Raw genomic sequence first — 25,712 nt, forward strand, 5'->3', positions numbered from 1 at the left:
AGTGGATCCTCCCCTCATTCTCAAGCTACTCTGGGCTGTAGTCACTTCTGTGCTCGCCGACAGACCTTAACCCCACAGGAAGTTGTCTCGGTCATCATAGGAGGGTCACACTCACATAATCACCAAAATAAAAAACAAGCCATCAAATCCTCTCATACACTATACATTAACAAAAAGTCTGTGCATGGTTGGAATCGATGGAATATGTTTTCAAATCCTTTGGTGAGTGGCAGGTTGAATCCACAAGCATAGCACCAACGGGTATAAAGGGCCAACTCCGATCTCCCTGCATTATTTAATCCCTTCTACCACATCAGACAACACAGCACTCAGAACTGAGCAGGATGCTATGTAGGGCACATATCCAAGCTTTCTGACTACTTATTGTCCTCAGAAGCATAAGGAGCAGAGGACGAGGAGAGACAAGCAGTTTTAGGCAAACTAGGGGATCACGTTCATAGCTACCTACCAGGTTCCACTTGTCACCTGCATGGGAAGTGTGTCTGCAACATTGAACAGGCTCAAAACATGATGAATGAATGAGAAAGATACATACATCCTAATCCAATCTTCAACTAAGCTCTAAGAAAAGCTGAAATAAATAGCAAACTATGGATACATAATTCCTTATTATTTATTCTCCTCTTACAAAAGACACTTGGACAAATAAATATAAAATGGCATATGTCATATTTAGAAATGGCCAAGGACACACCTTGGTACTCCTCACAGGAATACACTAATACAATCTTCAGAAGCACACTCTTCCTCCCCACCGCCCACCTCTCTTTTTTTTAAAAAAAAAAGTCAATTATTTCATTTTAATTATCCACAATTTAACAATGAATTATCAAAATAAGTAATCTAACACTACTCAGAGACAAAGACATTTAAATGAAAAGATTTAAAAAATATAAGTGTGTACAAACACACACAATATGTTGCCCAGAAACTCCAACTAATGAATAATACAAGATTAATTCTGTAGGTGACACGTCACAACTCTCCAGAAGTGCGAATAAACACCAGAAAGCCCACGGCCAGGAGCCAGAGCAGCAGTCAGCATGCAGTCAGAACCCTGTGAGGGTCACAGGCCTCGGGCTCAGTGATGGCATTTACAAGTCGGCCTCTTCACGGTAGAAGACGATGCTTCAGGATGGATGTGGATTACGTCCCCCTCCTGAGACAGACACGTCACTGCTGAGGTCACAATTTGTGATGACTTAAGAATCCAATTAAGCTCCAGAGCGCATATCTCTCTGGAGTAGGAACAGGATACAGACAGGATAAATAGGAGTTGGGTGGAACCTGCCTGCAACAATCTTTTATTTTCCTTTAAGGCTACAGAAAACCTGCGCATAAGCAAGGAAATCAATTCTCATAATAAAAACACCCTACAAAGAGCCAAGGTACCCAGTCAGGTCCACATGGAGAGTGTGCTGTATCACATTTTATTCTGAGGGCGCACTTTCTGAGTCCACGGGGTTAGGATCAATTCTTTCTGGAAATACTAGCTTCTCACAAACTGCTTCCTTAATTGGTAAATATTGTGATATTTCATTAGGTTCCGTGAAGAGGGAAGGTGGAACATGCTAGGAAAAACATAAAATCTTATTAGTATATTCTCAGTTGTGGCTCAGACAATTTCTGAAATTCTCTAGTATAAGCATTCACAAAGCATGCTAATTTCAAAACTGGGAGAATCACATCCACATAAGAAGCATCATTACGTGTTCCCCTAAGTAACAGTATTTCCCATTATTGAACATTCAACTGTGTTGTTGATCTTCAAGAGACCTGGTGTTACATAATTCATGGTGCTACTGTAAGTGCTGAGAGAATCCTACACATTTTGATCAAATCCCTCCCTAGTTCTGTTACTTGAGTAACTTGAAAGTCAAATCTTCAGTTAGAGCCCAGAGCATACTGTGTGAGTTACTGAGTAACTATTCTAACCCAAGCATACTCCATATTCAGACAGAATAAGTACTATGGCTAGAAAAATACTTACTTTGTAGAAAGGTACTAAGCCACTCAATTACAAAACCCAAGTACCCGGAAAAGGCTTCACACATTCCAGGGGAGCAAAAAATACAGGAAAATTATGCCAGAATACACAGACCCTGGTACAGAATGACCAGTTTTTGGAAGAAAAAAGAATGTGTAAAAACATATACATACAAATAACATTATAGAGTAAGTAGGATGTGTCTATGTGTTTAGAATGTACATGCACAACAATTATGGAAGAAAACGAGACCATGAATTTGAAGATTAAGGTACAGGACATGGGAGGCCTTGGAGGGGAAAGAGGAAACATATGAACTATAGTATAATCTCAAAAATGAAAAATTAAATAAACATTCTAGAATGTCAAGGTGCTAAGTCAGAGGACCATCCACAGCACCAGCTGCAGCAATGGGACTCACGTGAGCCCTCTGCATCTCAGTCTCTCCCGCATCAGCAGTGGGACTCAGACAATGGCAGCAAAGATCTCTAGGTGCCCTGGCGCTTGAGGCAAGCTCAGAAGAGATGCCCTCCAACAGACACTCCCTCCAGAGTGCAGGATAAGTTTGCTTTGGTAGGAGTAAAAGGACCTGGTTCCCACGGCTGGAACAGGGCATGTGACTTGTCTGTATAACAATGTACACATTTTCACAGTCCTCCCTCGAGGAAAGAACTCCCTGTTAACGCTGGGATCTTCATCAAGAACTCTGAAAACATAAGTTCAAAAATATATAATTTCTCAACTATGTAAAATACAAGGATGACATATAATTTATATGAGGGGCTTCACAAATCTAAAGGAACAAAAGCAGCTATGCTGTGAGCCAACTTGTCAGAAAGATACAAGAAAGGAGATAAAGTGATTTAGGGAGTGGTGAGCGAAGGAGATCCTACCCAGCTACTTACAAAGGCAGACAGATTCCTGAGTTCAAGGTCAGCTTGGGACAGAAAGAATTTAGGTCCAGGCCCCACCCAGCTAGTTTATCTCTGTGCTTAACCAAAGGAGACAGATCTCTGAACTCTTCTGTAAAGTTAAAAAAAAAGAAAACCGGGTTGGGGATTTAGCTCAGTGGTAGAGCGCTTGCCTAGGAAGCGCAAGGCCCTGGGTTCGGTCCCCAGCTCCAAAAAAAAAAAGAACCAAAAAAAAAAAGAAAGAAAGAAAGAAAGAAAACCGTGTATGCTGGCTGTCTCTTAAGAATCAAGGGTCCTGGGGTACAGATCCATAGGATAATCAAAAGGGAACCTAAGGTAATGACTGAATTGATATGTAAATAAACTGGGCATTCGATCATCAAGAGATGAGCCATCCAGAGACGGTTTTAGACCTGCAAGCAAAACCTGTCTAGAGCACAGCATAGGTTGTCAACTTGTACCCGCGCTTTGACTTCCAGATGTTTGTTTCCCTGCTCTCAGACACCACTTCTCTAAGAACAAGCAGAGGATGGTCCTTGGCACACATGTTCTGATGCAAATTTAGATGAATGGGTGATACCAGACTTAAAATGAATTATTAGAATTCAAAATCTAAACACTTAAAATTTAAGTATTTACCATTAAATTAGCAATTTTGCTCTCTCTGGATGTATATTCTCGTAACATGTAGGTCTTGTCAGCCTATATTAAAAAAAAATCACAATATATTTTTATTTATTTATTTATTTTACAGAATCCTCTGTATAAAACAGATTAAAAACAAGCAAACAAACAAAAAACCCCACCCTTCTGTACAGTTTTCCATTTTGTTTTGTTTTGTTTTGTTTTGTTTTGTTTTGTTTTGTTTTGTTTTGTGAGACAAGGTAGCTGGGTAGCCCTGGCTGTCCTGGAACTTACTCTGTAGACCAGGCTAGCCTCAAACTCAGCCATTTAAGACTTTTAAGGTTAGGTTAAAAGAAGGCATGGTGGTAAATGCCTTTAATCCCAGCACAATAGGAAGGCAGAGGCAGGCAGATTTCTGTGAGTTCTAGGCCAGCCTGGTCTGCACAGTAAGTGCTAAGATAGCCAGAGACATTAAAACAAGAAAGAAGGAAGGAAGGAAGGAAGGAAGGAAGGAAGGAAGGAAGGAAGGAAGGAAGGAAGGAAGGAAGGAAGGAAGGAAAAAAGAAGGAAGGAAGGAAGGAAGGAAAGAAGAAAAAAGAGAGAGAAGAAAAACAAAAGAAAGGCAGACAGAAAAGTGCAATTTATTACAATTTGCTTTTTGGATAAATACTTTACAGTTTAAAAAAACTAAAAAATTCTATTTCTTTAAGGTTGCAGTCTTTTTTATATCAATAAGAAACAAGAAAAAAATTAATGGTCACCATAGTCAATAACACAAAAGTATAAATAAGAAAAATAAGTTATCAATCATAGCAGTTCTGATAACACAGCCTTACTCATTTCAAAACCTCTACATCAGATCTTTTTCTTTTTTTCTTTTTTTTTCCCGGAGCTGGGGACCGAACCCACTGAGCTAAATCCCCAACCCCTTCTACATCAGATCTTAAGTTCACACTACACTTTAAAAATTCAACCCTAAGACAATCAACTTTCCAAATTAGCTCAGTTCTATTTCCTACCATCGATGTTGATGGGTGTCTATTTTTCTGCTACTACTATATGGATATAAAGAAATCAATCAAATTTATTAAGTTCCTCCATGCTATATAAACAATACTGCTGTGAATGTTCAAGTATATACAACTCTGATCAACCACATGATATTTATAAATTACTGCATATTTTAGGAAAAATTATTAAAAATAGAATTAAGTATAAACAGTATTTTTGAGACTTAGATTAGAGAAAAATGTAATACTTTGGTTTTGCTTATACAAAGGGAAAAGGCTAGCAGGTGTGGTAAGGAGTGCCTCTAACCTCAAGCAAAGGAAGGTGGTTCTCCGAGACCAGCCTGATTGAAAGACTAAGTTCTAGAACAGCCAGGGCTACATAACAAAGAGGACAGGAAAGGGGAGAGGGGGAGGATAATCACAGCCACTGTGTTGTTTCAAGGAGACAACAAATGTCTGAATAAAGGATTTGGGGGGAAATGTCAATCTAACCCAATCCAACCAGGTTCAAATCCAATTCTGCCTCTTCTGGGTACCTTAAGTGAGCTGTGCAATCCTTCCTGACTTAGTGACCACAGCAGGAGTTATTATGACTATAGCTATTAATAGTTTTGGTATCTCCTCTAATTCTTCATCCTATGTAATCCCAATTCAGAAGAGTCAGAGTGCTTGCTCTAAAGCTACTGGGAAAATTCTTACAACTCAATTTACATTCATTCCCTCTTTAACACTTAAGACAAAGACCTGCATGTTACTTTGAACAGAAGACAGAGTTTTCCACCCTTAGAATAACCACCAAGCAATCATGTAATACAAATTTCAGGAGGCAGTTTAAGTGGAATTTCTTTTTGTGTTGTTTCTGTTTTTATAGAGACAAGGATTCTATGTATAGCCTTGTCTGTCCTAGAATTAGCTCTGTAAACCAGGCTGGCCTCAAACTCAGTAATCCACCTGCTTCTGCCTCCCAAGTGCTGGGGTTAAAGGCATATGCTACCACCATCTGGCCCTTAAGAGGGATGTCTAACCTCGGGACACTATACAGAAAGAAGCTAAGGGACAGTTTTCCTTACACACAAGTTAAATGTATACTTTTTTTTTTTGGTCAAAGCATTCATACCAGGAAGTGGTTTTTTTTTATAAAACATTTTGATTACCAGAACTTTAAAACAAAAGACACAGTGTTTGACAACAATGTGTACTCAGTAAACTTGAAAACTCAAATTTATGGGTTAATAGATGATCACAGAATAAGAAACATCACTTAATCTCAAATCCTTAAGTGACTGAAAGCTAACGGGCTCAGTATCAATTAATACACTCATCACATGAGCACCCGTACCTCATGATAAAGCCTTGTGTCATTCATTCTGATGAGCACCCCATCAATTCTCAGGAAAAACCGCAATAGCAGAAAAAAGCTGGAAGGCATTACTCTCTGTGGGGAGGAGAACAGCACATTAAAATATTAATGACAATTACTTACTTTATTTCTTTATAAAAGAGGGAAAAAAGAGAAACACTGAAAATCGGCCCTAGTTCCAGCTGGCCTGGAAGCCTTCAGCAGGTTATTTATTTAAATGGTTTTAGTTTCCTACGATAAAGAAAAGGATGGTCTGGGCTCACAGCTTAGTGTATTTGGCTAAGTTCTCCACCATGAAAGATACAGTCTCTAAAAGAAAAGGTGGGTGCTATCACCCGAGGAACAATATTCGAGGGTGTCCTCCGGCCTCCACATGTACATGTAAACATATGCAGGCTCGCAGCTGTGTATTCTCACCCAAAAACACGGAATGGAACAGATACTTCTTTGGGCTGAGGAACTGGCTCAAGCTGTGGAGCGCTGAGCATTAGGGCTTAAGTTTGCTCCCTAGCACCCATGTAACGTAAAAGCGGCATGGCAACATGTGCCTATAATCCTGCCCTGAGGAGGCAATGACGAGATCAGCAAAACCCAGGTTCAGTAGATTTGGAGACCGTTTCTCAAGTAGAAATGCAATAGAAGACACATGATACAGACCTCTGGCCTCTGAACACTCATGACACACATACATACATAAACACACACACACACATACATGACTTAAAACATACCCAAGCATTATAAATTGTGGCAGGACCTTCCCCTAATGAATAAAGATTTCAAGGGACCAATCACTGGGTGAGGAGTAGGCGGGACTTCCAGGTCAGAGAGAGGAAGAGAAGAGGAAGGAAAAGGTGACTTGCTTTTGGACCGGAGAACTTGGAGGACAAGATGTAGCAAACAAGAGCCCCCTGTTCTCCCCACCAGTTTAGATGGGGGACCCGCCAGGATTCGAGCCACCGGAGGATTTAATTCAGAATGGCTTACAAATTAGGATGATGGTTGCTGCGCCCAGCAATTGTGTTACTTGATTCTAAACTGTGTGGTGTTTTCCTTCAGCAACTCAGCTGGGTTCCAGAGAGAAAGGTATGGCAGCAAAGCGTGGGTTTGCAAGAAATGTGCCCCAGCTAGCCCTGTGAATTTGGATGTGTGGGGCTGGCGTGGCAGCGACACACCATGAAAACATAGCGAGTTGGGTGGAGAGACTTTGGAGCTCCGGGTCAGAGAGTCTTCTTGAGATGAGAACAGGCCAGTGTCTTGTCAGCGCTAGCGTAGGTGGCATTTTTATTATTTAATGCAACAGATGACACCCAACGTGAGGCCTGAACCCACAACCCTGAGATTAAGAGTCAATCAACTCAATAAATACAATGTTTTCTTTTTAAGAAAGCTACTGATGCCATGATTTAATACTAGCAAAATTAAAGAACCAGTTCCTTCCTTGTTGCAACTTATAGTCACTCACTTTACATAAAATAAGATCACACAGTATATGCTCCAGCTCAGTTCAACCAATTTAGGCTCTTCTGCATGCTTGGCTATCAAATATCTCATCTGGCATTTATGTAGATTAAAATAACTCTATTAAAAAAATTACATGACAATCTCATAAATACAAATCTCACCCAAAAGCAAGGAAAGGCTTTTATTTAGAACTTATTCACCATTTTGCAAAGTTATCACCATGATCAACACTGTGTTTAGTAGTTGTCAGGCTAATCGCTTAGCTGTCAGATTCAGTTATTCAGTTTGCAGATCTAAGTAGCTAACTGTTCCCTTATCCTCAGTACAGTCAAGTTATCCAATTACATATTAAAAATATAGCATATTAGTCTATGCCATCTTAACTTAATTAAGGCATTATCTAAATGACTAGAAAAAAGCTGAGCCATAACATCTATGTGTTTTATTTAAGAGCCATAATGTCTATGAATTAGTAAATAAATACTTGATTTAAAAAAAAAAGAAACAATGAGCATAAGGTTGAATGATGACCTCAGAACAAGTTACTGACTGGCTACTCCAGCTTGCCACTTCAACTACCATTCCAATGGTCTGGGATAGCCTGTCTCTCTGTATGATTTGATAATTCTATGGGACATTTCCAACAAAAACTACGTTTGCACAGACATCAAACTCTTTGTCCTGCAGAGATAAAGAGATGTTACTATTCAATATGCTTGGAATCTAGGAAAGCACTGGACAGAAGATGGACTACAGTCACTCTTGACTCCCCATAATGGAACTAACTCACCACTGACTGTATCAGTCATCACAGAAGTACCAGGACTCAGAACTTAGGAAAAATGCCTTTTTTTTTTTCAGCATCCTGAAAAGCTGAGGAAGATAGGGAGCCCCTTCGTCGTACTAAGAATGAAACTGATGAAGATGGATGGGTCACAGCACGACGTTAAATCCCAAGGTGATGGAGTCAAGCTTGTGGCTTACATAGGTTTGATCACATTCAAGGATTATTATTCTTGTGCTTCAACCAGTCTAATTCTTTATGTCTCACCATAACACAAAAAGCATGAACTTGTATTAATCATATATAATAGATTGATCATGCACTGCCTTCACAGGAAGCTGGAAAACCAGGCCATTTTCTGGAACTGAAGGTGTTGCATTATTTCATCAATTATTTCTTAAAAAAAAAAAAAGAACAAAAAACAAAACACTAAAAAATAAAAATGTGAACCCTTCATGTGTAAACACCTTATCTTGGTAGAGAGAGACAGAGAGACAGAGACAGAGACAGAGACAGAGAGAGAGAGAGAGAGAGAGAGAGAGAGAATGAAAACTATATAACATTTAGAATAAAAGAAGATTTTTAGATACTTTACTAGACGAGTCATATATGCATATAGAATACAGCAATCTATTATGACCATAAAGCTCTGACCTAAACACAGTAGTGCTACAATAAGCACTGCCTACCATGTGCAAGGTTCTCAGTCTGATCCCCAGCAAACACCCTTCCCACATGTCTACACACACATGTGCTGATAAGAAAAGTAATTTAGAAAACAAAAGAAAAATCTCTGAAAAAATATTTAATAAACTACTCTACTCACATAAAATTAGAACTCAATACCCAATAGGCAAACCCAAAACTGCCCAGATTTCACTGTGCACACAGCCCCTAATCTTTCTCCATACGTAATCGCTCTACATGGGAATTCTGATTTTCTTACAAAAGTAAAGCTTTTCTAGATCTAGAACTTGAAATTTAAGGTGGGAAAGAAATTTTGCAAGTAAAAACAAAATGTTATATTATCATATAAATGGTTTCTGTTCTTTCAGTAGCATTTTTAGAATGTTTTATAATTACCTTAGAAACCAAGAAATAAGCCAGGCTTGGTGGCACACACCTTTAATCTTAGCACCTAAGAGGCAAAAGCAAGCGGATCTCTGAGAGTTTGAGGCTAGCCTGTCTTATAAAAACAAAAACATAACCAAAAAACTCAAGCAAACAAAAAGGAAACCAAGGAATAAATATTACAACATAATCCAGTGGCTTTCCAGGCAGAGCTAGAACAGCAAGTAAGAATAAGACATTATTATTATTCAAATAATTCCAAGAACTTTTTAAAAGTAAAGCAATATAAAAAGGTAAAAAATCTTAGACGTGACTAAGAAGAAAACACTAATTGCACCAAACTCCTGCCAATTGGGAGGATGTAAGACAGTCTTTCTGAAGCCTTATAAAACTAAAAGTAAGCTGTGCTAAGGGTTTTATTGAAAGCAATCAGAAAAGTGTGTTTTTAAACCATGGAAAGCTCTAAGGCAGCAGTTTTAACCTGTGGGTCATGACCCCATGGAAAGAGGGTCACACATCAGATATCCTATATATCAGATATTTACATTATGATTCTTAACAGTAGCAAAATCAGTTATAAAGTAGCAACAAAGTAACTTTATGGTTGGGGGAGGGATCACCACAACATGAGGAACTGTATTAAAAGGTCATGGCATCAGGAAGGTTGAGAAGCGGTTCACTAAGGGAAAGAAGCTTTCAGAGGAAGTTGCCTAGTAAAGGTTGTAGAAATGACTGCCACAGGTCATTGCCAATGGGAGTCAACATTATAGCCTCAATCAATTTCCAGTGGATGACCTGCACCCAAGGTTACTAGATAGGAACACATCAACATGCAGCCGAAGTTTATGCACCTAAAACTCAGCTCAGGGACCACTTCCCTGAGCAAGTCCACCATTCTCACAAATTGCAAGTGTACTATGTTTTAAAAAAACAAAACCAAACCCTCCCACCCCCACTGGAGGAGCTGTGGTAGTGACAGCTACTGAGGGAGTGTGTAACACTCATGTCTGGTCTGGAGAGGAGGCTGTTGCTAGGCTGTGTGGTTAAATCTGGTGGACAGCCACATGCCCACGGCACATGGGCAGAACTATCTGGACTCAATGGTTTATGAATAATAAAAAGAAGACATAACGTTGGAGAGATGGATGAGGGCATTAGGAGGCTGAAGGAGACACTGGTGGATGGATATGACCAATATATGTGTATAAATGTCTGTAACTTTCAAAGAATATAAAAGTCTTTTTAAATGAAAATGTTCCTTACTTTGCAATATTAAGACAAATATCTAATGTGCTTAAAGAATTATGATAAACTCCATATTCTGAACCCAGCAGAGGCTGACATAGCCAAACCCCATCACTCTGCCCCATTATCACTATCAAATTTGTCTTCCTGTCAAAGGCTAATCCTAGAGGATTTTGAGCAAGCACAAAGTTGAACTATATGACTGACTCTGGGTAAATTAATTACTATGTCTGTTTCTCCATTTCTCCATTTCCAAAACCGGAGTAAGAAAGGGTAACATTCTCCTCAGAATTAACTGAGATACTGCAGGCAAGTGCAGAGCACGAGCTCTGTCTCCACATAACTAAGTTTTAAGGCCTGCCTCATCCTCATCCTCAAAAATCCATCAGGGTTCTCTGTTTCCTCCCTCTATAAGCTACAAGCTCCTATGAGCGCCTATATGGACTATACTAAAGTCTTCCCTACAGTCCTTCCCCACACACCTGTCAATGTCAGTCTCTCTTAGCCATTTCTCTTATTTTCTCCTGTGAATCCTTTTCAGATATGGTCACAACCATACTTGTCTATCTCTACATCTTTTATTTACTCTAAACATTTACCCTAACTGTTCTTGACAAGGCAAGTAGCAAGAGCCTAACCGCTAAAAGCGTAAGCAAATGTTTATCCCTCTGCAAAGCATGCCGCTCACCTTCATGCACTCCTCTCTGAACAGCCTTGTTCCTCAACTTCCCACTCACTGCTCCTGACTTCCTGCTTACATACCCTCCGTCACAACCCGTAGAATTTATCTTATTTAGAATAGATCTGTTGTAGTACTAGGGAGAACCCAGTCTAGAAAGAGCCCTAGTCTAATAAAAATCCATCAAGGCACTCTTAAAACTGGAATCCTGTTGTGTAGACTCGGTTCAGAGCACTGGCTGTTCTTCCTGAGAACCTGGGTTCAATTCCCAGCAACCACATGGCAGTTTACAGAAACCTGTAACTCCAGTTCAGAGGATCTGACACCTTCTGACCTCCACAGGCACCAGGCACACATCTGCACAGATATACATGCAGACAAAAACAACAAACAAACAAACAAACAAACAAAACCCACATAAAGCAAAAATCAGTAAACCTTAAATTTTTTTTTTTTTTTTTACATGAAAAGGGAGCTAGGAAGGCTATACAAAGGAAACTGATATTTTAGTTGGAACTTGCTGGCTGAAGCATAATTAAAATTTTACTTCTAATTTTTCTGACAAGAATTAGACACACAAGTATAATCTAGTAGTAAACAATTAGGTGTAACTGCTACAAGTCTATTCATCATTTCTTTTCTTTTCTTTTTTAGTTTGTCAAGACAAGGTTTCTCTGTGTAGCCCTGGCTGTCCTGGAAGTCACTCTGTAGAGCAGGCTGGTCTCAAACTCAGAGATCCACCTGACTCTCCCTCCCAAGTGTTGGGATTAAAGGAAAGTACCAGTACCACCTGGTTCTATCATTTCTTATGAACATGTTTCACCAATAGCATATGAACAGAAGTAGCCTGTCCTCTACTGATAGAAAACAATACAAAAGAAAATGATAATTTATACTTGAGTACTTGTGTTTTTTGTTTTCCACTTTTATGCTAAAAATTGATCTGATAATTTAATGATACACTAAAATCCTAACACATGGGTCATTATTCTGGAGAGATGGCTCAACTGTTAGAGCACCTACTGCTCCTGCAGAGAGCCCAGCACCCACATGGTGGCTCACAACCATCTCTAACTCCAGTTCCAGGGGATGCAATATCCTTTTCTGACCTCCAAGGGCATCAGGCATCCCTGTGGTGCATGAAAACAAAACATTCACAAACATAAAATAAAACCTAAAAATAAATAGGTAAGGCATCCCTCAACATGCTACCTGCAGAGTCTACAAATATCATTTAAATGAGAATTAAGTCACAGTTTCCATTCAGTCAAGATAAATAAGCAAATAGCCTACAGAGTAGCTAAGCAAATGTATGTTAAAAGACTACATATCATTAGTTTTGAGAAATTTCACAACAGATATTCACAAAGTTGTGCTACAGACTTAGAACAAACTTTACATAGCATCATGCTACCCACTGTGGTAAAATAGAGGATGATACGAAAAACGGAGGTTAATGCTATAAAATGAGGGATAATCCTGTAAACTGGGGGGTTGCGATAAAATCAAGATGATGAGGTAAATGGGGATGATGTGGTAATATGGAGGATGCTGTGGTAAAATGGAGGATGCTGTGGTAAAATGGAGGATGCTGTGGTAAAATGGGGGATGATGTTTAATTTGAGCACTCACAATTTTCACACTCAGGCTGGAAACGCCATGATCATGTAATTCATCTTCAAACAGGAGAACTTCTTCAAAAAATTTAATCTGTTCTCTGGCTTTCAATTTTTCTGTATCTATATGATCTGTTGTAGGTACAACCTGAAATACACAATTTTAAATGAAAACTTTTAATGTAAATAGCTGGAATTGCAAGGAAGTTTTCAACATGTTTCTGCACAGCATCAGCATGCAGTTCTAAATCTGGATGTAATTAGCAGACACTGAATATTAGACCGTGCCTCCTCTCTGAAGTCTCAAAAACACTATACATTACTGATATTCCGACCTGGTATCAAAACAGAGTCTAAATACACCATCTCAGAAAAAAATTAAGCATTCTGTTGTGAAGGTGAGAAAATTAGCAACTGAAAATCCACATAGGTTAAAACAGTGTCCATAAAAGGTTAAGTGTAGTCTCGTGGTATTTAAAAGTACTCGAATATACTCATTTGAATCTACAAAAATACTTTTTTTCCATTAAAATCACATGTGTCTTAGGAGCTGGGAAATAAAGTGCCTGCAGCAAAAGCATGACAACCCGTGTTTATCCCCATGCCCCACATAAAAATGCCAGGCATGGTGGTTCCTGCATGTAAGCCCCTTATTGGTGAGACTGATTACACCCTTCTCAACTATATGTACTCAGGAATTCTTATGCTGATAAATTTTAGAGCAAAGATATTAAGTCAGAGTGCATGAGCAACTATTCTAATGTGCTTTAAAAACACATGGACACCAAGCACATTTTATTAAAAAGATTCAATACAGCTAAAAGAAGTGGCCTTCCATGGCTACTGTCCTACAGAATCATTTATTTAAACAAGAAGAAAACAGCCATATATAGATACATCACCATGGGACAGGCACAGTATTAGGAATCTAATTTACTTCATTAATCATATTCTCACACCATCATCTTAGGGTCAGCTAATAAACACAAAGCTGGACATGAATCTAGTCAGGTTAAGGTTAGCACAACTTTGTGGTAAGCCTTTTCTTAGCCATACTACAGCCCAAAGAACAAAAGTTAAACAACCAAAAAGGAGACAACAATAAAATACATACCCACATAAACACCAGCTACTTTCAGAACTAAAAAGCAAGGTTCAGAAAGCAAGGGACAGGCTCTCTGTTCTAATGTCACATGTCCCAGCACTTTGACTCTCTAAGAAAATACATTGTACTAACATATACCCTCTATACATATACACAGAGCTTTTGAAGGATGTTTTAAAGATTTCTTTTGTGTGCAGGCATGTTTTGCCTGCATGTGTGTAAATAAACTGTGTGTGTGGTGCCCTTGGAGGCCAGAAGAGGACAAATAAGCATTAGGACCTGTGTAAGTTATAGATGGTTGTGAGCCGCCCATACATGCTAGACGCCATGCCTGGTCCTCTGTGAGAACAAGTGCTCTTAACCACTGATGCGTCTCTCCAGCCACTGATGACGGTTATGAGGAAGATTTCAGAATTTACAATCTCAACTGATATTATATGCACAAATTTTAAAAATAACAACAAAGGCTGGGTGGTAGTGGTGAACACTTTTAATCCCAGTACTTAAGAGGCAGAGGCAGTGGATCTTTGTGAATTTGAGACCAGTCTGGGATACAGGGTGAGATCCAGGACAGTCAGGGCTATACAGAGAAACTCTGTTTTGAAAAAACAAAACAAACAAACAAACAAAAAACAAAATCAAAAAATGCTGGAGAGATGGCTCAGTGGTTAAGAGCACTGGCTGCACTTCCAGAGGTTCTAAGATCAATCCCAGCAACGACATGGTGGCTCACAACCATCAATAATGTGATCTGATGCCCTCTTCTGGCATGTAGGTAAAATGCAGATAGAGCACTCATATACATAAAATAAATTAATAACTCTTAAAAACATAAAAAGATAATAAAAACAACAAAAAACCCTTCATAAATTCCTATGGAGGTCATCTACATATAAAAAATATTCAAAACCATAAATTAAGGGCAGTGTGTTTTCCCAAATCATCTACAAAATAAAGATACCAGTACCTATCCTGCAGGGTTATTTTGAGCACTAAAGAACCAAATTCTAATTATTTGCCCAAAAAACTTTTCTTTAACAAAAAAAATGTGTACATATATATTTAGATTTAGATTGTTTTATATGTATGAGTGTTTGGCCTACATGTATGTACATTCACCATATGCATTCCTGAGCCTACACATGTCAGAAGAGAACATGAGATCCCTGGGATCTAAAATTAGATGGTGTGAGCCACCATGTGGGTATGAGACATGAACCTGGGTCCTCTACAAGATCAGTGAGTTCTCTTCTGCTGAGCTACCTCTCCACTCTCACAGTCATTACATCTAAAACAAAAACAAACACAGACATTTAAAAGACCCCACATGCATCCATTTTAGATAATAAAGCATCTTCTTTCACTCCTGGTATTTCAATGAACACAGTGACCTGGCATTTGAGAGCCTTTGTTGAGGTCTTTGCTGTGTGACAGAGAGTGCAGTAAATACTTTACACATGGGATCTGGTATTGTCCATTTATCAAAATAGCTTGCAAGATCAAACTTTAGCTGCCAATAACTTTTACTTTTAAAAAAAAATCTCATCTGCTGGGTGGTGGTGGCCCACGCCTTTAATCCTAGCACTCAGGAGGCAGAGACAGGTGGAGCCTGGTCTATGAGCAAGTTCCAGGACAGTCAGGATTTCACAGAGAAACCCTGTCTTGGGAAAAAAGGTTTTAATCTGAGTGTAATGTGTATGTGTGGGTTCTATGTGCCACAGCTGGGGCCAGCGGACAACTTGAAGGTGCTGGTTCTCTCCTGTCACCAAGCAAAGGTCACTGGCAGCATGTGCCTTACTCACTGAGCTATCTCACCAGCCCTAATAATTTTAAGGAAAATGGTTTAAACTAAAACAATCTTGTTCCTTATGCCTGACTGACACACAACCTAAGGCACATTTGTTTCACCTCAGTCTTACTAGAAGACCCTAAACCGTAGCTGATGTAGAGGGACCAATTCCACCCTCTCAGGGAAGCTCTTCTGGAGCGGAGCATATACAGACACAACCCAACACTAACATAGCACTTTAACAGGCAGTGATTAGAATTTGCCTGGGAACCATTCAGGTAAAAACTCTGCTGTGGGTAGGCATTATTATTTACTCAACTTCCAGCAACAGTCACCTGTCTTGATTAAATAACCCAAAGAGCCAGGTGTGGTGGCACATGCCTTTGATCCCAGTCCCAAAGAGGCAGAAGCAGGCAAATCTCTGTGAGTTCAAGGCCAGCCTGGTCTAAAATAGAATAGACCATTCAAGGCTACATGAGACACTGTCTCAAAAACTAAAATACAAATAAATAAATAAATAAATAAATAATGAATGAATGAATGAATGAATGAAAAAAGTAACTCATCTAAAGTCATACCAAATTTAAAATCAGTGCAAGCATATATAAGTTTTCTGTTCAACTGTTTGTTCATATATAAAACTAAGCTACTAGCTAGCAGTTTCTTTCTAAGTCACCTAATAATGCATTTCCAAGACAGATGCTTCTTGGCGGTTATATTGTTACCACCAAGTAAAGTGAGGCTTACCAACCTTATGTTAGAGAATACTGTTTAAAAACTTAATGAAAGAAAGAAAGAAAGAAAGAAAAAGAAAGAAAGAAAGGAAGGAAGGAAGAAAGAAAGAAAGAAAGAAAGAAAGAAAACTGTTCCCAGGAAGGAATGTGCATGCCTCTAGTTCCAGACACTGAGGAGATCAAGGCAAGAGGAGCACTGAGCCCAAAAGTTCAACGCCAGCCTTGTAAAACTCCCTTGCAAAAAGAGAAGAAAAGGAAACTGGCTATATCTTGTAGTAGTCTTCTTTTCTACTAATTAGTTAATCCATTCATTAATATTAATGTATTAATGTAATATCAACTGATATAACATTAATTAATATTTACAACAATAATGATAATAAACAAACCCCCTTATATTGGGGGTCTAAAACCTGCCATAAGCAAGTAGCAGGATGAGAGGAGTCGGGGAAGTAATGACCACAGCTAAGATGGAGTGCTAAAATTACCCAAGAACATTCATGACTCATAAAAGCAAAGGTGCAGATTTACCTTTAACTTAAGAGATTCTCCAAGCAACGTTCCTTTATAATCTGTTGTATAGGTCCAGTCATATGGTTTAATAACTTCTTTGGAGTGCTCACCCTCCGTCCTTAAAGACGCAAACAAAAAAGATGATGAAATTTAGAATATATATCAGTGTTCACATGCACACCAAATTACACATTGTGCATGTGAAACAAAATACCCTACTAACACACAGTATAAAACATCCTACTAAAGGCATATACTGTCACCCACTAGCATCAATCTTTCTTACTGTTTTCTGAACATTTATTGTTATTTAGCTTGTCATGTGCTGGGTAATATTTCTGGGTCATCCTACACTTCCTGAGACATGATTCAAGGCTTGTATTTCATTCTGTCCTTCAAAGCACATAGTATACATATAATAGGCACAAAGTAAATATTGCTAATTTGACATGCAAAAACCAACCAAAAAACGTTTTTCTTAGTTTTAATACCCCACAAATATTCAATGAAAATTAAGAGAAATGATTTTCTTTAAAAACAGACTTTGAAGTACAATGTACTGACTGGACTAAAAGACACCTACAAAGCTCAGCTCAAGTGTATTTTAACCTAATGAATATTTCAACCAGTGGTAAAATTAACCTTTATTTTATGGCTCAGAAAAATGAGTTTTAGAATACTACAGTTGTAAAGTTTAATTGTAACAAAGCACACATGTCCCTAATGAATACTGTTTTTGTGTTGAGCCTGTAACTGCCCAGATTCTCACCTACTTTCCTGCCACTCTTCAGCACAGGCTACTTTGAGCATGCCCTGGTAGTTGTTCACACATCTCAGGGCATCCGTAGCATTGAACTCTATTCCGAAGCCAGAACCATGCTGGATCCTTAGAACGTTGTCTCCAAACATCATTTCAGGGAGGGATGGCATATGCAGCTCGTCGGCTAACCTACACGGAATCAAAGGTCAGGGAGACTCCTTTATGTTCACCAGTCACTCTGTTTCCTTTTCATCCCAACCTAATTCTGACTTTCCAGAATGAGTTGAGAAGCCCATGACTTAACAACCAACCATGAGGATAAAGAATCTAGAAGATGCTCTTATCACCTGCTTGTTCATCATCAAATCTTTGCAGCACCACACTCGGTAAGACAGAGAGTGGTGAGTGATACAGGGGGGGAAACCAAAGTGAAGAACCGAATATCAATCACTGTTTTAAGATAATTAAGACCAATTCCAATTTCACTACTTGTAAAATATGATCCTCAAAACCATTCTGTGTGCTGAGAAGCCAGAGAGTTCAAGAGTACATAATTGCTAGTGTAAAGCCAGGCCTTTATCCAACACGCTAGACCATATCCTTTCAACATGCCTCAGATGGGCAGCTTCACCAGAACATCTACAAAAAGGCAGAGTCACAACTCAGTAACACACCGCTGTGTTTTGATATTGTGAATGGTATTGTTATTGTTGTTTTGATACTTGAAAAGTTGTCAAGAAAAAAAATGATTGTTGTTTATATTAGGACTCCTGGTTAAAAGAAAAAAGAAGTAGAAAAAGAAAAAAGCCAGCCTAACAACACAAGGCCTGCTTTGTCACACAGCACCAACAGGCTGGCACGAAGTTACAAGTTGCCAACCTCTAAGTAGGGGATAAACTGTTCCTTTTGAAAACTGGGTTTGACAACTATGAACTACAACCAAAAATGGGACAATAAATGTAAGGATCTTGGTACATATATCTTGGTGGTAACCAATAGCTATCTAATTGGCCTTAAGGCCCATTCAACAAAAAGAAAATCATGCCCAGTACTTGAAACCTCACCAAGTACCTGGGGCTAGTGAGGTTATGGATCTTAGAGAACCTACAACTAAACCAGCATAATACATATAATACGCACACATGCATGCACACCACCACCACAACCACAATAATTAAAGAAAGAGACCATGAATCTGAGAGCAAGTGGAGGGTTACATGGGAGGATTGGCCAAAGGGAAGAGAGAAAAGGATGCAATTATAGTTAATGTCAACAAATAAAAGATATGTTTTGTTTCATTTTTTTAAAGCCAGTTTATAGTACCACTGGTACCTGTGTTTGAACTGAGGGCCTGGCACCTGCTAGGCACATACCCTATCACCTAGCAGCAACCATATTTTGTGTAAAGTTGGGTGGCAGTTACTCGCTCACTTCTGGAAAACCAAGCTGTACGCAATGCTGCCACGCATGTTTACAACCCTGGTTACAACCTGAACTTCCTAAAACCCAAGGCAATTATCCCTGGAAACTTAAACTTGGCCAAATATGCTTATTCTGGGTTGAACTGACCAGTAATTATGGTGATTCTCTCCTTTCCGAGATCTGAGTGAACAGTCACAAGAAGCACAGTTCAAGAGACACCGCGTGAAACTGAAGTCATGAGGCAGACAGGAAGCCTGAAGCTGCTAAGTAGCAGAGAAAGAGGGGCAGTGAAGGGGGCAAGGCAAAGACAGAAGGAGGAGCTCCGGAAGGAAAGCTGTCCAAATTCCCATAGACAGTAGAGTGTGTGTGTCTCTCCCACTGTTTTAGAACTGATCTCATATTATCCTACCTAAAAAATGTCTCCTGCCCAACCACCCTGCTTTATTTCTGTTTTGAGGAGAGGGGTCTTTTGTTTGTTTTGTGGTGGTTTTTTGAGACAAGATTTCTCTGTGTTGCTGTACTGACACTCCACCCCAATAGACCAAGCTGGCCTTGAACTCACAGAGATCTGCCTGCCTCTGCCTCCCAGGTGCCACTGCTGCCCAGCTACCTTGCTTTGTTTTTTATTTATCACTTACCAATAGCTGGCATTAGAAAATGTGCACAGTAGATGTGCACATATAAGAAACATTTATATTCTTACCACTTCAAAAGACAACAGGTCTCACTTAGATGTGGTGGTGTAAACCTTTAGTTCTAGCACTCAAGAGGTAAAAGCTGATCTGTTAATGAAGCCAACCTGTTCTCCATAGCAAGTTCTAGACCACCCAGACCTACATAGCGAGACCCTTTCTCAAAACAAGAACAAAAAAGCAAGCAACAACAAAAATATTCTGAATCCGCCCACCTTTAATCCCAGCACTCAAGAGGTAGGGCAGGCGGATCTATGACTTTGAGACCAGCCTGGTCTACACAGTGAGTTCTGGGTCAACCAGGACTACACAGTGAGATGTTGTCTAAAAACAAAAAACAAACAAAACCTGCAGGTCTCTGTATCTCAGGACTTGAAAGTATAGCTAACACAAAGGTTTCAAACAAGTACATTTTCCAGACACCTTATGAACCAAATCTTACTGATTTGAGAAGCTTATAAAAATGTTCTATAGACTTCTTTGCATTTTTTTAAAGAAATATGGAATTGTTCATTGATCACTATTTTACACCAGACTTTACAACTGGGTACATTGCTCATTATGTAATTAATTCTCCTGGCTCCTGTTGAACCTGTAATACAAAAGATTGAGCATACATATAAGAAATGCTTCTGACAGGCTTCCCTGAGTCCATACCTTCTAACCATTCCATGCGGACTCCAGGAGCCAAGCCTTAGCCATCCGCTTACTATTTTATGAACTATATGAACTTCTTGTCACTGTAACATAGAAACTTTGTTTTATGAAGATGGGGATCAGCCAGGTGGTAGTGGCAGTGCACACCTTTAGTCCCAGCACTCAGGAGGCAGAGGCAGGCAGATCTCTGTAAATTCGAGGCCAGCCTGGTTTATAAAGCAAGTTCCAGGTCAGCTAGGGCTACACTGAAAAATAAGAAATTGGAAGGAAAGAATGAGAGAAGAAGAGAGGGAAGCAGGCTACTGGCTGGTCTTACAGTCAAGGCTCCTAAAGTATATCTTTAACTAAGTGTCTGAGTTGTTAATTAAAATACACCAGGGTCTGTCCAGTGTCTCCATCTGGGTTGGCAAAGGTAAGTCTTTTCCTTTTGGGAATCCTGCAGATAAACTGCTACATTTACATAAATACAGATAAAGCTGCTTTAAAATTATCTAATTTAAATTGCTGACTTTCTTTGTCCTTAAGCAGAAAATACAAATCGTATTTTGCCGTTTCTTGGCAGTGATCTTCACATGTAAGAACATCTGGGCTGTGCCGAGTTAAACTGAGTGTGTAGACCTTCAGTTGCTCCAGGATGAAGGTTCTACCCCTGAGTTATTCATATCCTTTCTCAATTGGTTTCTAATCTACTACCAGCTAGAAAAACAAACAAATACACTTCTTAACACTGTATAATAGGGGGTTGGGGATTTAGCTCAGTGGTAGAGCACTTGCCTAGCAAGCGCAAGGCCCTGGGTTAGGTCCTCAGCTCCGAAAAAAAGAAAAAAACAAACAAACAAAAAAACAAACCAAAAAAAAAAAACCACCACTGTATAATATTTAAAAATGATAAAAATAACAATTCGATTGTTAGGGCAAAGAGCACACAATGAACTTTTTCCTTTTAACTCTTGTGCTGTTATAATCATAAAGTGCAATAATTTAAATTTGCTCTGAGTAAAATTCTAAGTGATACTAAATAAAGCACAAAAATCTGGATGTAAGTGCTCTAGGACAGCACACAAGGCTTTCTTTTCCTTTTTCCTTGTTAAAACTTCTAGAGTCTTGAACAACTAGTTACAATTACTAGGTAGAGTAAAATAATACCAAAAAGGATATATTCTTGAAAGGAGTGATGGTACCTGCCTTTCATCTCAGTTCTGTGAGTTCAAGGCCAGCCTGGTCTACACATCAAGACCCTGTCTCAAAAACAGAAAAAATTCTTATAAGAAAATAGAAGGGGACTAGGTGGGAACAAGGAGATTACCAGGAATCAGAGGGGGACGAGAGCTCTGTAAGGGGTGTGTGTGTATGTGTGTGTGTGTGTGTGTGTGTGTGTGTGTGTGTGTGTGTGTTTGAAATACATATGTACACAGAAAAATGTCATCATGAAACCTATTACATAACAATATATGTTAAAGGTAAAATAAAACTTTTAAAGGTTATAGTTTTACATAAAGGCAAGAAAAGATATAGTAGTTATAATCTTTCCAATTGTTTTAAATTTATCTCCTATTAGACACAAACTGGTCTTTATGCATATATTAAAGTCAATAAAAAGTCTGTATGATCAAATAAAAGAAGTTAGGTTTAAGAGTGAAGAAATACAGGTCTTTATGGGAAACATCTCTCTCATTTCTGGGCCATCAAAGGCCCATAACAGTTTAGAAATAAGAGTTTAGCTATCACCCAGGAGATGACTGGATGCGGTACACTCCCATGTTCTGTTGAACTTCGTACTCTTACACGACCGTATCAACAACAGCACTGAGGAAAAGATAGGGAAGAGCCTGTCTCACGGAAGGAAGGAAGCCAGCTCTTCTGGCAGGAATTTCGGCTTCATAAGAGATTTCAAAGCTAGTGATGAAAAGAAGCAAGCCCAGCAAAGGAGGAGAGCAGAAACTAACACTTGCTGACAGGGCTCTCCTTCCACCCTGCAGCGGCCACAATGCTGGCTCACTAGACTCTCTGGGACACCTACATTCCTCCCTGGGGCCAAAATCACACTTGCTAACTAGACTCTCTAGGACAACTACATTCTCCTTGGAGCTACAATCAAGCAAACATTCAAATTGAATCAGATTTATACTTTCTGACTCAAATTATAAACTGTAAGATATCTATACAAAACAACTCCAAATACAGGGAGGTTGGATTATACAAACTAATACTTATAACTTCTGTTATTATAGTAAAAAGGGAATACTCTGAGTGCCCAGTTAAAAATAAATGGTTATGTTTTGTTTTTCTCTGTGTAGCCCTGGCTCTCCTCCAACTCAGAGATCATCCATCTGCCTCTACCTCCTGGGTGCTGGGATTAAAGGTGTGAGCCACTATAGCCCAGACAAGGAGAAAACAAATAAATGGTTAAACAGTCAGGCATGGTGACACAAGCCTTTAATTCCACCATTCAACACAAGGCGGAGGCAGGCAGGCCAAATTCAAGGGCAGCCCACCTACATAGAATGAATCCAGGGCACCAGAACTATGTAGAAAGACTGTCTCAATTACCAGTAAATAGGCCAGATGTGGTAGCTCATACCTATAGTCCCAGTACTCAGGAGGCAGAGGCAAGAGGATCTCTGAGAGTTGATGTGGCAGCCTGATCTACATAGTTCCAGGACAGCCAGGGCTATGTAGAGATTTTGTCTCAAACAAACAAATAAAAAAAATAATAAATGGTTATACAAATCTGTAACCATATGATGAAATACTATAAAACCATTAAGTTATTTAGAGAAAAGATGGGAAAATATTCAAGATGTCATTAAGACAAAAACTGGGTCCATACTCCATTTTATTTATTGGTAACTGAGGTTTCTACGCTGCATATGTTTCATATTTTTACGATGGTTGATAACAGTAAAATGGCACATTTTCACCATAAATTTAAGTAAAATTTGTTCTTAACTTTTAAGGAATGGAAAATATTAAAAGATTAAATACAGTGAAAGATTAATATCCACAAGATGTGTCTGTAAAATACAGGTTTTAACTATTTTCCTGATTAGACCAAATATGAAATAATAAAGGCAGCTCCATGGGTTTTCCCAGTTTATCTGGAAAAACTTGCACAGTTACATAAGAGTCTCCGTTATTAAGGTAGGCTGCTTCAAATGCTGCCTTTCAACTCTATCACTGGTAATGTCTACTTGTTAAAGGCAAAGCATGACATTAGAAATGAGGTGTTTGGGCTGTGTTTAACATTCAGGGGACCCAGCCCCCCAACTAGGCCCACATGCAATGCAGGAAAATGCATACACAAACTAGTCTGAATTTATAACATTTGAAACAACTTATGTTTTTAAAAAATTCTTTTACATATGTAAATTTTAAAAATGTCCTGTAGAGCCTCCCTTTTTCTTTCTATCCATCAATTGGCCACCAAACGTAAGCACTTAAATCTCAGCTTCTATCCTCTTTCCTGCTTACTGGCCTCCTTTCCAACATCCCAGTCTGAACTCATCTTCTACACTTCCAAGAAACCTTTCAGACTCAACCATAATGCATGTGGAGTAAAACTACATACAGCAGGTGGCTATTATATAAAATCCAAACTTCTTAGCAAGACAGAGAACTCTTCAATGACGCGAGAGGCAACACTCTGTCAGGATGCCCCCCAAACTTTATCAAGATACAGTTTAGGCACCCCCAAACACCTCAGAGCTCACTCTGAGTGTTGGCTTTACACGGCCATCCAGTCTCCAGACTTGATCAAGATTCTGCCCAGATGCACTGATCTCCATCCATCCATCCATCCATCCATCCATCCATCCATCCATCCATCCATCCATTTGTTTACGTCCTCATCCTAAACAGCCACACAATAATATAACAGTCTCTCACGAAACTATGAATTCCTTGGGACTTTTATCTTTCATCTTCCCTATCTCAAGTGCCTATCACAGCACCTAATTTGCTAAAAGGAAAAAAGAAAGAGGAGAAAAAAAAAAACAACCTAAAATCGCTCCGGCTATGTATCTTCATCCTAAACAGTCACACAGTCATTTAACGGTCTCACGAACTATGAGTCTGTGGTACTCAATGGGTCATGTTCAGAACCTTAAGAGCCCACCACGGAACCAGACAAGCTAAAAGCAAAACATAAATACCATTTCTGTCATTGCCCGCAAGGAAACAGGTCATCCGCCCCCAGAAAGGTGGCGCAGGCTAAGGTAGGGAAAAAAGGAGAGGCGAAGGGTGAAGTCCACCAAACAGCCGCGCTCAGTTCAACCCTGCGGAACGACAGTTCCAGCAAGCGGAGGTCGCGAGCAGGGGACAGGACCATTTACTGAAGTTGTCAATCAACGGTCGGTCAGAGGGACCGAGCCTGAGGCCCTGAGAACCGCGCGAAGCTGCACCGAACCTGTCCGACCCCTACCCCCGACACTGATCGGAACCGGCCCGTCCTGGCCCGTCCCGGTCCAGCCCCGCCCCACAGCCTCACTTTTCCACATCCGCAGACTTCATGATGTGAGTCTTGGACGCCGTAAGCTTCCAAGGCCCGAAGGAGAAGTCCTGGTGGCTGCTCTGAAAGCCGTGGATCATCATGGCAGAAGCGGAGCCGCAGGGCTACTCTGAGCAAGCGCCTGCGGCAGCGGTCACAGTATGGCCCTCCCTGCAGCGCGGCTCCTGGGCGCGTCCGTTACCATCTCGGCCCCGCCCCCTGCCGCCGCGCCGATGGGCCCGCCCTTCCGCCGTCTCTTCCGACCCTCCTGGTTTTACTTCCGGGACCAGCCACTAGCTCAGGATGACTCACGTCTTACGTGAAGACGCTAAGGGGCGGGACTTAAGCGCCTCGGTGTTGCTATGGTGGGCTGCCCTGAATTCTTCGGGTGACGTCACCCCAGAGTGGGTGTGGGAATTCGTCTTTCTGGATCCAGAGCCCGGTGCCTTACCTACTCCTTACAGACGTCGCCGAGCGGTGTCATCACCTCTTGTGCTTAGGAGTCGCGGTGAAGAGGGCATACCCAAACGTCGCTAGTGTTTAGGAGGCCCAGAACCGACAGCGGCCTTGAGCCAATGACTGATAGTGGCTCCGCCTTGCATCTCAGTGGAAGAGCAGCACATTACCGAGCAAGCCGCTGAGGCCCTGTGTTCGATTTTTATCGCAAATTATCCGTATGATATTTTAAGACTTTTCTACCTGCACACCGGCGTAGTGGAAACACCGCTGAAAGCCTGGTGCTCCCTCCATGGTTGCAGTACAACCGTGTGCACCTTTGGGCT

At 40.0% G+C, this 25,712-nt stretch overlaps 1 protein-coding gene across 1 annotated transcript; it reads right to left on the reverse strand.

The window, feature by feature from the left end:
• Positions 1–616: 616 nt before the first annotated feature.
• Positions 617–25,150, reverse strand: Tiprl (TOR signaling pathway regulator). The gene is made up of 7 exons (XM_032914965.1): positions 24,931–25,150; positions 17,683–17,862; positions 16,932–17,031; positions 12,789–12,920; positions 5,893–5,988; positions 3,559–3,621; positions 617–1,592 (listed from the first exon to the last, which is right to left on the reverse strand). The coding sequence occupies exons 1-7, from the start codon at positions 25,032–25,034 to the stop codon at positions 1,452–1,454; spliced, it is 816 nt and encodes a 271-aa protein (XP_032770856.1). The 5' UTR covers positions 25,035–25,150; the 3' UTR covers positions 617–1,451.
• Positions 25,151–25,712: the final 562 nt, after the last annotated feature.

Source organism: Rattus rattus, chromosome 10 (genome assembly GCF_011064425.1).
Source record: "Rattus rattus isolate New Zealand chromosome 10, Rrattus_CSIRO_v1, whole genome shotgun sequence".
Taxonomy (NCBI): domain Eukaryota; kingdom Metazoa; phylum Chordata; class Mammalia; order Rodentia; family Muridae; genus Rattus; species Rattus rattus.

Excerpts from the sequence above, each read along its gene's own strand:
- Tiprl (XM_032914965.1), bottom strand. The coding sequence starts at position 25,034 with ATGATGATCCACGGCTTTCAGAGCAGCCACCAGGACTTCTCCTTCGGG. Across the intron at positions 17,032-17,682 it reads GAAGAGTGGCAGGAAAGTAG|GACGGAGGGTGAGCACTCCA; the intron begins GTGAGAATCTGG and ends TGCGTCTTTAAG. Across the intron at positions 3,622-5,892 it reads ACACAAGGCTTTATCATGAG|GCTGACAAGACCTACATGTT; the intron begins GTACGGGTGCTC and ends TTTTTAATATAG.